This window comes from Mandrillus leucophaeus, unplaced genomic scaffold (genome assembly GCF_000951045.1).
Source record: "Mandrillus leucophaeus isolate KB7577 unplaced genomic scaffold, Mleu.le_1.0 Scaffold3, whole genome shotgun sequence".
Taxonomy (NCBI): domain Eukaryota; kingdom Metazoa; phylum Chordata; class Mammalia; order Primates; family Cercopithecidae; genus Mandrillus; species Mandrillus leucophaeus.
The window spans coordinates 8657934-8671669 of NW_012103142.1; the positions used below are offsets into that span (position 1 = coordinate 8657934).

Below are 13736 nucleotides of genomic sequence, written 5' to 3' on the forward strand. Positions count from 1 at the left end.
AAGGTTAAAAAATAATAATAAAGCACTTTAGAGTATATTTTATTTTATTTTATTTTATTTTTTTGAGACAGAATCTCACTCTGTCGCCCAGGCTATAGTGCAGTGGTGTGATCTCGGCTCACTGCAACCTCCGCCTCCAGTTCAAGTGATTCTCCTGCCTCAGTCTCCCAAGTAGCTGGGATTACAGGCATGCACCACCGTGCCCAGCTAGTTTTTGTATTTTTAGTAGAGACAGGGTTTCACCGTGTTGGCCAGGCTGGTCTCAAACTCCTGACCTCAAGTGATCCACCCACCTTGGCCTCCGAAAGTGCAGGGATTACAGGCATGAGCCACACCACGCCCGGCCCAGAGCGTATTTTAAATATACATGCTTTTCAATATATGTGTTTATACCACTGCTATCTTTTATGAAAACTGAGATTGATTTCTTAATATCAGGTATCCAGACAGTGTTCAAAATTCCCTGATTGTTTCATAAATGGAAAATAAATTGTCTCTACTTCATAATGGAGGGCAGAGCAGGACTTCTTTTTTCCTCTTCAGAACATTTTCTGCTTTCTAGAGAAATGTGGATAACTCTCAGGACCAAAGGAGACCAGTGTCAGTAGAGTACAATCCTTTTTTATGTTCTTTTCTGCAGATACAGTTGGTCCCACCTGGACAGATCCAGATCCAGGGTGGACAGGCTGTGCAGGTGCAGGGCCAGCAGGGCCAGACACAGCAGATCATCATCCAGCAGCCCCAGACGGCCGTCACTGCTGGCCAGACTCAGGTAATTCCACTAGCTCTGTCACACAGGAGCACAACTGATTTAGAAGAGTCAGATAACTTGAGTCAGATATTTCATGTATAGCATGTATATAGAAAAGGGGATGAAAACCATAAAAAAATTTGGTTTTGGCCAGGCATGGTGGCTCACACCCGTAATGCCAACACTTTGAGAGGCCAAGGCAGGCTAATCACAAGGTCAAGAGATCGAGGACATCCTGGCCAACATAGTGAAACCCCGTAAAAATACAAAAATTAGCTGGGTATGGTGGCACATGCTATGTAATCCTAACTACTCAGGAGGCTGAGGCAGGAGAATCACTTGAACCAAGGAGGCGGAGGTTGCAGTGAGCCGAGATTGTGCCACTGCACTCCAGCCTGGCAACAGAGTGAGACTCCGTCCCAAAAAAATAATTTTTTTTTTTTAAGGACAACATGGTTCTTTGTTAGTATCTTTGGGATCTATTGAATTGGGTCGTTATTTATTTCCTCCAGACACAGCAGCAGATCGCTGTCCAGGGACAGCAAGTGGCACAGACTGCTGAAGGGCAGACCATTGTCTATCAGCCAGTTAATGCAGATGGCACCATTCTCCAGCAAGGTAAGTGTACCCATAAGTTTCCCTAGGACTTCTTGGGGCAACTTTTTTGTCCTTTAGGCAACTGATACCTTTAGAATTTGAGTGGTGAACTTGACACCGCATATTTTTTGGACAAAAAAAAAAAAGATTTCCTCTAGCTCTCCATTGATTGTTGGTTTCTTGTCACCATCCATGACCAACAGTGATTCCATGTGTAGCAGTTTCTACAGTGGTTGCTAATCTAGGGATTGTGTAAGCTTTTAGGGAAGAAGTGTTTCTAAACAGAAGATTAGAAATAGGGAGTTTATTGGGAAAGAGAGAAATAGATCAAAAATCAAGTTGACTTTAGAGTGCTGTTGCTGCTTATGTTTTTTTCTGGGTCACTCCATTACTTTAAATGACTATTACGTATACAGCACTTTTACTTAGAAGAGTTCTCAAAGAGCCTCTAGTCTAGTAAGAGAGACATGTGAACAAATAAATACAATGCAGGGCCCTCATGGAAGTATGTTCTAGGAATAGATAACATAAATAATAGAGAGATCTGTTTGGTCTGGGAGGAGGAGTGCACAAACTGAACTTGAAGGCGTTTGGAAGCACTTGTTAGTCAAATAGTTAAATCAAAAAAGGACATCTTTGTTAGATTCCATGACTTTGTGATTGAAAATTTGCAATATACAAGATCCAGAGAGTGCACTGTGTGCTCTTGTATTACTCGGGGGAGGCCCTGAACTGGATTGAGCCCAGGCAAGAGCTCAAACAGAATGGTGAACAAATCCTGAAGTGCTGCTGTTGATAGTCTGGGGACTTGGAATGTTTGGTTTAATTTTAAGTTTTAATACTACAACTGACTCATTGTCAGTTTGAGATAAACAAAGTATAAGTTTTAAAATCTCTGTCCTGAAGCAGATTGCTCATAGGTACAAGAGCAGTAGGTACAGCTATAGTCAGACTGACCTGTAGAAGAAGAGACCACCAAACCTTTTCACCTTTTGAAAACTGCTAAGGATAGAGTTACTCAAAACTGGGACCTAGAGAGTTAATAGAATTTCAAAGATTGTGATTACTTGGATTATATATAGCACACCAGAGTGGGAGAGTGCTTTTTCTCCCCTTGTGTTTTTCAGTGTGTTTTGCCAGGATCAGTGAGTGTGTACCAGATAGAAGAGGGACTAACTATGTTCCCTTCTTTCTGTTCTGTGTGCCTGTTTTTTGTTTGTTTTATGTTTTGTTTTCTTAAAGTTACAGTCCCTGTTTCAGGCATGATCACTATCCCAGCAGCCAGTTTGGCAGGAGCACAGATTGTTCAGACAGGAGCCAATACCAACACAACCAGCAGTGGGCAAGGGACTGTCACTGTGACACTACCAGTGGCAGGCAATGTGGTCAATTCAGGAGGGATGGTCATGGTAAGAAAATGTATTTTTCAGCTTTGTCTTCGAAATTTTCTTGAACATGCAACTTGATGCCTCCTAAAATTTATTATGTCGACCTCTTGGGATTGAGATCGATCCTTAAGGCAGTCAGTAATCTACTTTTACAATAACATTATGACAAACCATAATTCATTCTGGGCACCTACTGTGTGCCAGGGACTATTCACCAGGGACTATTCTAGATGCTGGAGATAAAGCAATGGATAAATAATGATTTTATGCAATTCTTTTCAGAATTCAAATAATGAAGGGAATAATATATTAATCTTTGAGAAGTGGAAAGTAGTATTGCCCATGATGGACGAAATAAGAAATAAGCTAAAAATTAGAAAGATTGTAATTGATAGAGAAACCAAAAAAAAAGTATGATATAAATGTATTGGGAAGATAGGAAGACTTGGGTGGTGTGAGTGAAAGCTAAATCCTCATATGTCAAAATAGGATGTTAAAATGCATAGATTAAGAATGAGTAACAGAAGTCTGCACAGAGGTGGAGGAAGCTATGAAAAGAAACAGAAGCAAGCCTGGCTCAGTGGCATGCACCTGTAGTCCTAGCTACTCGGGAGGCTAATCCAGGAGGATGGCTTAAGTCCAGGAGTTTGAGCTCAGCCTCGGCAACATACGAGACCTTGTTTCTACGAACTAAATGATAAATAAATAATTTTTATAAAAGATTAATATAGTTATTCAAAGCAGTTGTATCTGGGAAAGAGCTGTGGGGTACAGGACTCTGTTACTTGTTTTCACATTTAGTACAGTGTTTTGGTGTTTTTTAAGAAAAATTAGGATTGAACTATAAGTTAACTATTAAATTATTTTTATAAATATAGGCATTTGGTAGCACTTGGTCTCATCTATTTTTGTGCTGTTTTTTTGTCTTATGACTACTGTTCCTGACCATTAGATGGCAGCAGAAATATCTACAGCCATGGGTAGACATGAATTAGGGCATGCTTATATAGTTTCTCAGAGTGGCACCTGAACCTCCTATGACACAGTTATCTGGGGTGTTTGTTTAAAGTGCAGATCTTAAATTTCTCCAGGGATCTGCATTTACCCAAGTACCCTATACAAATTACTTTTTGTGGCATTTAGAAAAAAATGGATGAAGAGAAACCAAGAAACTCTATGTCCATACTTCATGCCACCAATAAGCTCTGGTTTCCTGTTCACACAGATGGTTCCTGGGGCTGGCTCTGTGCCTGCTATCCAAAGAATCCCTCTACCTGGAGCAGAGATGCTTGAAGAAGAGCCTCTCTACGTGAATGCCAAACAATACCACCGTATTCTTAAGAGGAGGCAAGCCCGGGCTAAACTAGAGGCAGAAGGGAAAATTCCAAAGGAAAGAAGGGTATGTATAACATTGGGAAAGATATAGGAGAGGAGAATAGCAAGGTTCTACTTTTGAAATTATCTTTTATATGGCTTGTTTTCTCATGTACCTTCCAAAAAATTGACGTTAGATACTTATCTCTTTTGTAAGAGTTAGCATTTGTTATTACTGTATGCAGCTGCAGTTATAACAACGAAAACAAACAGTGGCTTAAATAAGATGTTACTCTTTTTCATACATAAAAGTAGTCCAGAGATAAATTATCTTGGACTGGCAGCACATTTTCACAGTTCTCAAGACCTGTTTCACTGCTTTAATATTGCTACTGTGCTGTTCATAGTCCAAGATTCCTGCTTAGACTCCAACCTAGGAAGAAAGGGAACAAGAAAGGTATCCTTTCTTTCTTTTTTTTTTTTTCTGAGACTGAGGCTTGCTCTGTCACCCAGGCCGGAGCGCGGTGGCACAATCTCAGCTGACTGCAACCTCCCTTCTAGGTTCAAGTGATTATCCTGCCTCAGCCTCCTGAGTAGCTGGGATTACAGGTGCGCGCCACCACACATAGCTTATTTTTGTATTTTTAGTAGAGGTGGGGTTTCACCATGTTGGCCAGACTGGTCTCGAACTCCTGACCTCCAGTGATCCACCTGCCTCAGCCTCCCAAAGTGCTGGGATTATAGGCGTAAGCCACCGTACCCGGCCAGGTACCCTTTCTTTCAAGGAAATTTTCAAGAAGTCGTGTACCTTTCACTAGCCAGAATTTAGTTACCTGATCACACTTAACATGCAGATAAGGCTAGGAAAGTCCAGCCAGGTGTGGTGGCAAATGCCTGTAGTCCTACTTGGGAGGCTGAGGCAGGAGGATCACATGAGCCCAGGAATTCAAAGCTGCAGTGATTCATGATCATGCCACTGCAGTCCAGCAGCAAGGGTGTCAGAGTGAGACCCTGTTTCTAGAAAATAATAATAATAATAAACTTTAATGCTAGGAAAGTCTTTTTACTGAACACTCATTTGCTCAAATGAAATTTGGCCTGTTATTAAAGCAGAGGGAAGGGTATATTGGGAAGTATAGGTGGTAATCTGTTATTTTTTTTTAAAAATTCATACTGTAAGCATTCACATTCTTACATTCTTACTAATTATATATGGTTAGCTATCTTACTTACTAGGTGTTTTCTCCAAAGCTTTCATCATCATTCTAAGTCATAATTGTCCCTTGTGGCTTTGATCCCAGCTGTCTTAAACTTTGGAGAATGGAATTTGTGCACTAGATAATTGTGCTGGTTCTGGATAGTATTAATAGTTAAATGGTTTTATTTCTCATTTTAGAAATACCTGCATGAGTCTCGGCACCGTCATGCCATGGCACGGAAGCGTGGTGAAGGTGGACGATTTTTCTCTCCAAAGGAAAAGGATAGTCCCCATATGCAGGTAGGAATACATATACCTTTTATTCTTCTCTTTATTACCTTGTATTGACTTGAGTTGAAAACTTCAGCAGTGTCCTCTTGCTATTTTCATACTCTGGGACTACTCACATTCTCTAAACTAGACGCAATCTTATGTCTCTTTAATCTTGAAATCACTAGGCCAGGCTTGGTGGCTCATGCCTGTAATCCCAACACTTTGGGAGGCTGAAGTGGGAAGCCCAGGATTTCAAGACCAGCCTGGGCAACATGGCAAAACTCCATCTCTACAAAAAAATACAAAAACTAGCCAGGCCTGGTGATGCATGCCTGTCGTCCCAGCTACTTGGAAGGTTGAGATGGAAGGATAACTTGAGCCCAGGAGGTTGAGGCTACAGTGAACCAAGATGGCACCACTGCACTCCAGCCTGAGTGACAGAGTGAGACCCTGTCTCAAAAAGAAAGAGTACTAAAGGTTTTTAATCCAGTGGTCTTTCTTTGCTCTTCATCTTTGTCAGTTATTACTATCCATTCTTTCTTGAAAGTCACACTTTTCTTAATTTTCAAGAAACAAGTTTTATTTTTACTGAGCAAGTTTTATTACCCTATCACAAATATAATTTGAATGTTTACTTTTTTCCCTTCTAACTGATGTGAGCCTGGTCTTATCCTCTCTTCTTTGGCTTAGGTTTATAAAATAGCTGCCTAATTTCGTTTCCCTTCTTCCACTCTTGTCCCCCTCTAGCCTACTCTCCACATCCTAGTGTCATCTTTTTAAAATGTTTATCCTATCAAGTCACCGTTCTGCTCAAGCTCCTTCAACGCTTACCCTTTCCCATTTGCGCTTGGACTGACATCCAAAGTGATTACTACTATGCCCAGCAAAGCCTTGCATGCTCCAGCTCCTGTCTAACTTCATTTCTACTTCTTGGTCTCTATGCTGCTGCTTACTGTTCATTGGTCTATTTCGTGCCATGGGCCTTTGTCCTTAGAATTTTCAGTCTGTATGCCCTTTGCTCTATCTTTTTCATGGCTATCTCCCCATCTGTTAGGTCCGGGTTTAATTAAATACCCTGTCTAGAGTAGGTCTCTTCTTTCTCAGTATTTTCTTACAACAGCTTTTCTTTTCTTTTTTTGGAGGCAGTGGTGTGATTATGGCGCACTTTAGCCTTGACCTCCCAGCTCAAGTGATCTTCCCACTTTAGCCTCCCGAGTAGCTGGGACTATAGCCATGCACCACATGCCCAGCTAAGTTTTAAAAGTTTTGTGGAGATGGAGTCTCACTTTGTTGCCCAGGCTGGTCTCAAACTCCTAGGCTCAAGCAAGCCTCTTGCCTCGGTCTCCCAAAGTGCTAGGATTACAAGTGCACACCATTGCACTTGGCCCTTTTCTTTACAGTGTAATAATAATTAAGTTGTTGAATTTTTCGAGATTGTTTCCTTCACTAGACTATAAGTTGTATAGAGGATACAGGATTGTTTTGTTCTCTGTTATATTTATTGGACTTAGTTCTATTTAAGTAAGTTGTATTTAAGTACTGACTTAGATGTATTTGTTGGGTTTGGTATCCAGTTCTGAACCAAGCAATCAGTGTTTCTTGAATTAATAGATTCCTCCCATTTGCTGATACTCCATTCTATATTAACATCACATTCCACTTGCACTATTGCAATATCCATTAAATTAATCTCCAGTCTCCTCTAATTGACCTTATATAGTACTGCCAGATGGTTAAAGTGTGTTTTTTAACCTGCCAGTCCCCAGGTCAAGAATGCATGCTATTAATAGTTCCTCATTTCTTAACTGCATCAAATCTCAAACTATTTCTGTATAACGTCTGAGCAACTTTGCCTTATCACCCCTCTCAACAGTCAAACTAGGTTTCCTCGGTGTCCCCACACATGAACACTAACAACTCTTTCAGTGCTATTAGTCCTCACCTGTAGTGTGAGAGCCCCTCCTTTCTCATTGCTGTTCATTCATAGTGTATGAATGTGGGCCTGACAGCTATAGGAGGGCATTGTGCCAGGAACTCTCCTCATTCTTTGTGCTAACAATATGATCTTGGTCAATTCAGCCTCTTTATTTTTATCTGTAAAGTGGAATACTGTTGATACTTCATAGCAATGTTGTAGAGATTTCATTCAGTAATCCACATTAGGCATCTATGTAGCACCATACCTAGTGCATGGTGAGTTCAGTAAATGCTAGTTGTTTTTGCTCATTGTTCAAGACCCAGTTCCAGTCTTCCATCTCCAGAAGTCTTTCAGCTTTTCCTCAGATCCTGCCTACCAAGGCTTCAGAGCCTTGGTATGGGGGAACTAAAGGTGGTTCTTGCGGAGTGTTGCAAAAAGCTTCCAAGGATTTATCCTTGTGTTAACACTGTAGGTCTTAAGTGAGAAACAGCATATAGAGTTTAGTGGAAAGAAGATTAAATGGGAGTCAGGAGATTTGGGAGTTAGCCCTTGCTGGGCTCCTAACTTTCTGACCCTGACCCTAGTCCAGGCAAATCACTTTACCCATCTGGCCTTCAGATTTATCTGTAAAATGAGTACATTAAAGTGTATAGATTCTAATGATTCTTTCCAGCCCTGCTAAGTACTTAGTATTTAAATGATAATCAAAAAACAGTGACAAAAATACAGCATGACATGGGTTTTCTGAATCTTTTCCTTAGCCACCTGAATACTCTTAACCCTTAAGTATAGAGAACAACACAAGGTTCTTAGGAAAGAGATACACTAACAGTTCCGGAGTGTTTCACCATGGAGCGCAGGCCAGACTTCAAATTCTTTTAAGAATAAGGTTTATTGTCTCTTCTTTCCTAATGGGGCTGCACTTAAGCCATGTATGCAGACTTAAGATGTATTACAAGCCTTTGATTTACTTCGTAAAGTTATGCGTATTCTCTTGAGGATAAGTAGTGAGCCATCAGTCCTGTTGCTTTTGCAAAGGACTTTAATTATCGTGTCATCTTTGTCTCTAGGATCCAAACCAAGCCGATGAAGAAGCAATGACACAGATCATCCGAGTGTCCTAACCCCAGGCCATATGATGGAGCTGATCAAGGTCATGTTTCTCACCAGTTTCTCACTGTTCCAGGAAATTGATCAACTCTTCCAATGGGACACTGACGATCACATTCTGCCCTTTTCTACAGGACGGAAACCACTTAGTTTTTCATAAGTGGCTCAGTATTACAATTGCAGCAATGCCTGGCAGATTGAAGTTGCAAGCCTTTGTCTTACTCTTTCAGTCAGGACCTATTTCAGACTGTTGATCACACTGACATTTCATGGATTCGGATGATGCAAGGAGACACATGCCACCCCAGCAGTACACAAAGCACTTATGTTGACTGGTGACGTGAGCCAGCCATCTCAGCAGGGAAAAACAACCTTCTCAACCAAAACTGCAATCAGGAAAGCAGCAGCCCACTCCTTCCCATGGAATCTAGACAGTATTTATCCCTCTGGTGGGGGAATCTCACACTGACTAACTGAATGGACGCTTTGTATTCAGAGATGGCTTCCAAGCAAGGAAGTTCTATCTTGTGATATGGAAACAATAAATTTCTGAGATACATTCTTCTAATCTGTGGTAATAATAAGAATTCCTGTCTGCCTAGATGGTAGGTTGGTATTTCTGGACTCTAGCCAAGAAAAAGCTAACTCTGGGGATAGAATGATAAAAGCCTCAAGCACTAAAAATATACATTGCCGAATCTCTTTTTCTAGCTTTGAAAAGTTGTGGCCTGCTTGTCCCTCTGTTGACTGGTCATCTGGACCATCGTACTTGCTGTGGCTACTTCTAAGACAATGTAGAGGATATTGAACCTTGAAACTGCCTTTCCTAAGTAGAGAACAAGACTATTCAACAACTTCTTTGCTGAAGCACTGAGAACATTTGTAGTACTCCTAAAGGGAGAGCCAAACTAGAGATTTTCAGTCATAGACTTTGTGACAGCATTTGGGGAGCTGAAAGGTTCATGTGTTTCATCCTAGGAGGAGAGAGTTGGGGGGGGAGAGAGAGAGAGAGAGAGCATGTACACCCATATGTTATCATAGAGCACGATTCTCCAGTGGATGGATACCTGGAATGGATCATTAAGATGAAGAGAGTAATTCACACTCTAGAACCTTTAACAAGCACTGAAAGGAAGAAGCCTGAGATTTGGTCCTTGGCAATTTCTGGAAAGCACTGATCAGTCACGCTGTCCTGAACAGAGTCCAAGTTACCCACTAAAGCTTGAGGTGGATGTTGGCTTCACTCCCGCAGCACAATGCTGGCCCTAGAAAGCGAGCATTTTCATTCTTCCCATGGCAGCTGATTCTTTGGTGCCAGTTTTCATGTTTTCTCCATAGGCCTTGTGCAGAAAGGTTTTCTCATTGCATCCGTACTGTGAGAATAAACTGCAGACTAGAAAGAAACATGCCTGCAGGGTCAGGAACTGGGCCACTGTTCCCAGAATGGGTTGTGCCTCAGAATTCTATTTCTCTTTTAGATGTTGAACCCTGAGAGAACTAAGATGATATTTCAGAAGAGTTGGCTGCCTTCTCTGGAAACAAGGAAAACCCAATAATTCTGAGGAACATTGGGGGTCAAATACCAAGAATAAAAATTGGTTCTTTGACTTCAGCTTAACTGTATTAAGACAGAAATTAAGCCCTCTAAAAACACCACAAAGAGAGATCATTGTAATGATAGAAATAGAGGTACAGAGCTATGCAAAGGAAACAGGAAGTGAAATCTTCCTAGTCCCAGGGATCTGGTAATCTGTCCTGGCTTCCAGATGTCAAAGGGCTGATCCTTTGGTAAGCTCACTAGAAACTTCTGGCTCTCTACAAGAGTTTGGGATATTAATGTTATTCAGTAAGTCCCAAGTTTTTCAGAGGATAGATTACTAACAATGAGGAATTTATATTCCTTGGTTAATTTAGGAGTCTAAGATGCAGAGTTCAGAAAGAAATTACTCAGACCTAACTCTGAGTGCTTAAGCCGCCAACAGTTAGAAGATGCTATTTATTTGTGTCTGTAAGTTTGTACATAGTAATGCCAGCCTTGTTGCTGAATTTTTTATTTGTGGGGGATGAGTTTGAATTTTGTTTGAAATGCTTCAGTTGTCATTTTGTCATTGCATTTCAAATAGCTCATGACCCTTTTCTTGTGGTCACTTTAGCACACCATAGTAGCCCACAAAGTGGGGGCAGGGTATTGACATTTGGATTTTTTCTTTGATTCTAGTTCTTTTATTGATTTTTATTTGTGACTGTAGTGATGACTTCACAGATGGAGAAAGAGTGAATGGATGAATGAATAATTGGTTTAATGCCTAGTTATGCAACTTGAGTGCTTTTTTTTTGGCAGGATAATTTAAAGTGTATATATTTTAACTGCACTGGTACATTGAACATGTCAGTGTCGATGCCACTGGACCAACAGAGCATTTTGTGGCTATAGGGTGCCTGGTAATAATGTCTTGATTTTTCTTTGGGACTCAACTATATCGAAGGTTTTTCCCCCAGCAGTATGGGGGTGTACAGGTGATCGATCATTAATGTCATTGCAATTGTTATTTTTTAAAATAAATTTATAAAAATAACCAAAAAGTAATGTGACTTTTGGGGAATCTGCAACTCCTGGGTTCTAGGTTGTGTTTCCAATGTTGAAATTGTGACCTCTGCCAACAAGACATGTCTGCATGGACGGTGTCTCTGTAAACAGTACCTAACTTGTAATGTCTGGGCCTCTTAGCTTTATCTCCCCTTAATTTCTTCCCTTTTGGCCCTTCCACCCTGTTGAGGAGATATTTTCTGTCAGTTGCAGGCTGATCATACATTTGATGCTACTACTGAAAGTGTTTATCAAAATGTGACGAAAATTAGCCCTTATCACAAAAACAGCCTTGATTAAGTATTCTAGAATTACAGGTAGTGAAGATGTACTTTTTACATTTTGTTAGATTTTGTTTTGGCAGAAGACCAAAACAAAAGTACTTTTCTGATGGTTAAAAATCCACAGCATGCTCACCTTGTTACTGTTTTACCTTACGGTCTCTGGTAATCTAAGCAACAAAGACTAGAAGCCTCCGATATGCCATTGTCACACACGAGAGACAAACAGCCCCGGGTAGCATTCATGATGAGAGCAGGAGACCTGCCCTGGCAGATAAGAGGAGAAACTGACCACAACAATGAAGGAAAAGAACTGACAGTATTCGATAGATTAGTCAAACTGTGCTTGAGGTTTGGCTTAGATTTATGCCAGTAGAACCTGTCCTTAACAAATTCAGAGATGACCCAAGATTCTACTCTGTGGTATAGGGGGAAAGACCTCTCGATATTTATCTCACATCAACGGCTTTACCGCAGGAGCGTCTACACCTCTCCCGTTTCCTGTAGAAAAGACAGCTTTGCTCCTTTGAAAGCGCGGACTGCAGCACCTCCAGCCCCTTCTCCCCGCGGAGCTCGGCCCGCGAAGGTTGTGGGAAGGTGGTGGGGCGGGGACTGCAGCCGCTTCCGATTGGCGTTGCCCCAAGGAAGCCTGCGCGGATTGGTCGGCGGCAGGACCCCCAACAGAGCCTGCCATGCGGATTGGCTGCTACGCTGCTGGACCCTGTTTCCGGTACCTGGGCGGGCGGCTATGGTGACTGGCAGGCGGGATGCGAAGCTGCCTGTGTGGCCGGTGGAGGCCCGCTTGGCGGCACTGCTTCCCGACCTACTGGTCTTTCGGAAGCCCAGGGGATCGGAACCCGAGCTCGCCACGGCCCAGGGAGTCCTCCTAGGCGTCCATGTGACGGGTGAGGGCGATGGCCGGCACTTCAGCCTCCTGGCCTGCGGGAGAAGCGGCCGTTGGGTCTAAGCCCCTGGAGGCCGCGACGGTTACAGACCTAGCCTCCCGCGAGCTAAGGCACAGTTTAACTTCGTCCCGCGGCTTCCGCAGGAAACTTTGAGGGTCTTCGTTTTAGCGTGGGAAGACATCTTTTGGGATGAACCAGCTCAGCCCTTGAGCTCACCTCAAAGATGATGAAATTGAAACTCAGAGGAAAGGATTTTTACAGGACCACGCAGCGGGCTGTGAACCCCTGTCTCCCAACGCCGAGCAATTTCTATTAAGCGTTCTGTTTCAGTTATTTTATTCTTTCAATTAATTCATTCTTGGCGTCGTTAAGTATGTGCTTGCCATTGTTCTGGCCGTAGCTATCTAGCAGCCACTCCTAGAGTTGTTCATTTAACAAATATTTATTCTGTGTCGGGGATATGAAGATGGGTAATACCAGGTGCCTGTCCTCACCGTGTGAGTGATTCTCTGGCCAGACATGAGGAGGGATCCTGTTGTTTCCCATAGCCAGGCAGCTGCCTAAGAGGGTGGGGGAAAGAGCTGGCTCCAGATGAAAAGGGCACCATCTCCAGCTCCTGGAGGCAGAGAGGGTGGTCCTCTGGATTCCCAGTGGCAGCGGCAACCAACCTGGCCCTTAGTAGTTTCTAAGTTACACCATGTTAATGGATAAAGGAATTACTCAGCTTGAAGAGATCTGTTTCCTTTACACCAGGCTGATGTGTGGGGAGAAAGGGGCCAAAAAGTTAGAATTTGGAGTTAACATGGTAATTTCTGCTTTGTTGGTCAGGGTTTACAGCATTAATGGACAGGTTCAGCCTGACCTGCAAGTCGGAACGTGACATGGACAAACTGGCCCACATCTTCAGTTACTACATTAGTGACATCGTGGAGCGTGAGTGATCATTGTAGGGTAACAAGGTGTGGTGCTGGGCTCCTGAGGGTTTATAAAAGAAGGTGGCCGGAAGTACTTTAAAACAGGTACTAAAGGGTCATTCCTTTAGCATCATTCATCTTTGGTTTCTTCAAGTTGCCACTGAAAAGCTAGACCTTTGCCTGTTATCTGCCATTCTACCCAGTCTTACATTCTATTGACTCATTGTTCAAAGGTGGGGCAGGAGGAGCTAATTTACTTTGCACATTTGTATTTTATTTCAAAATAAAGTGTTCTAACAATAATGTATCTCAAGTGTGTATTTAGACCAAATTTATAAAACATCTTTTTGTTCTATTATTATATTTTGATCCTGTGAGGAAGGAATAGGATGTTTTCTTATTTTCTGCCATGTATTAAGCTTTTAGATATTTGCCAAATTTCCAGTATCTGGAAAAAAACTCATTTGTGCAGTACCCATGTTTTGAGTACCTACTCTGTG

At 42.1% G+C, this 13736-nt stretch overlaps 2 protein-coding genes across 5 annotated transcripts in view; both read left to right on the plus strand.

The window, feature by feature from the left end:
• Nucleotides 1-13543, plus strand: part of NFYA (nuclear transcription factor Y, alpha) — a 29262-nt gene extending 15719 nt beyond the window's left edge. For all 4 annotated transcript variants that reach the window (XM_011986658.1, XM_011986660.1, XM_011986659.1 and 1 more), the window contains 6 exons: nt 641-772; nt 1264-1369; nt 2591-2757; nt 3962-4135; nt 5447-5548; nt 8510-13543. In XM_011986658.1, the coding sequence (XP_011842048.1) occupies nt 641-772; nt 1264-1369; nt 2591-2757; nt 3962-4135; nt 5447-5548; nt 8510-8563 (735 nt within the window). In that variant the 3' untranslated portion in view covers nt 8564-13543. The remainder of the gene's footprint in view (nt 1-640; nt 773-1263; nt 1370-2590; nt 2758-3961; nt 4136-5446; nt 5549-8509) is intronic.
• Nucleotides 13165-13736, plus strand: part of LOC105544407 (adenylate cyclase type 10-like) — a 36949-nt gene continuing 36377 nt past the window's right edge. The window contains exon 1 of the mRNA XM_011986895.1: nt 13165-13255. Within this exon, the coding sequence (XP_011842285.1) occupies nt 13165-13255 (91 nt within the window). The remainder of the gene's footprint in view (nt 13256-13736) is intronic.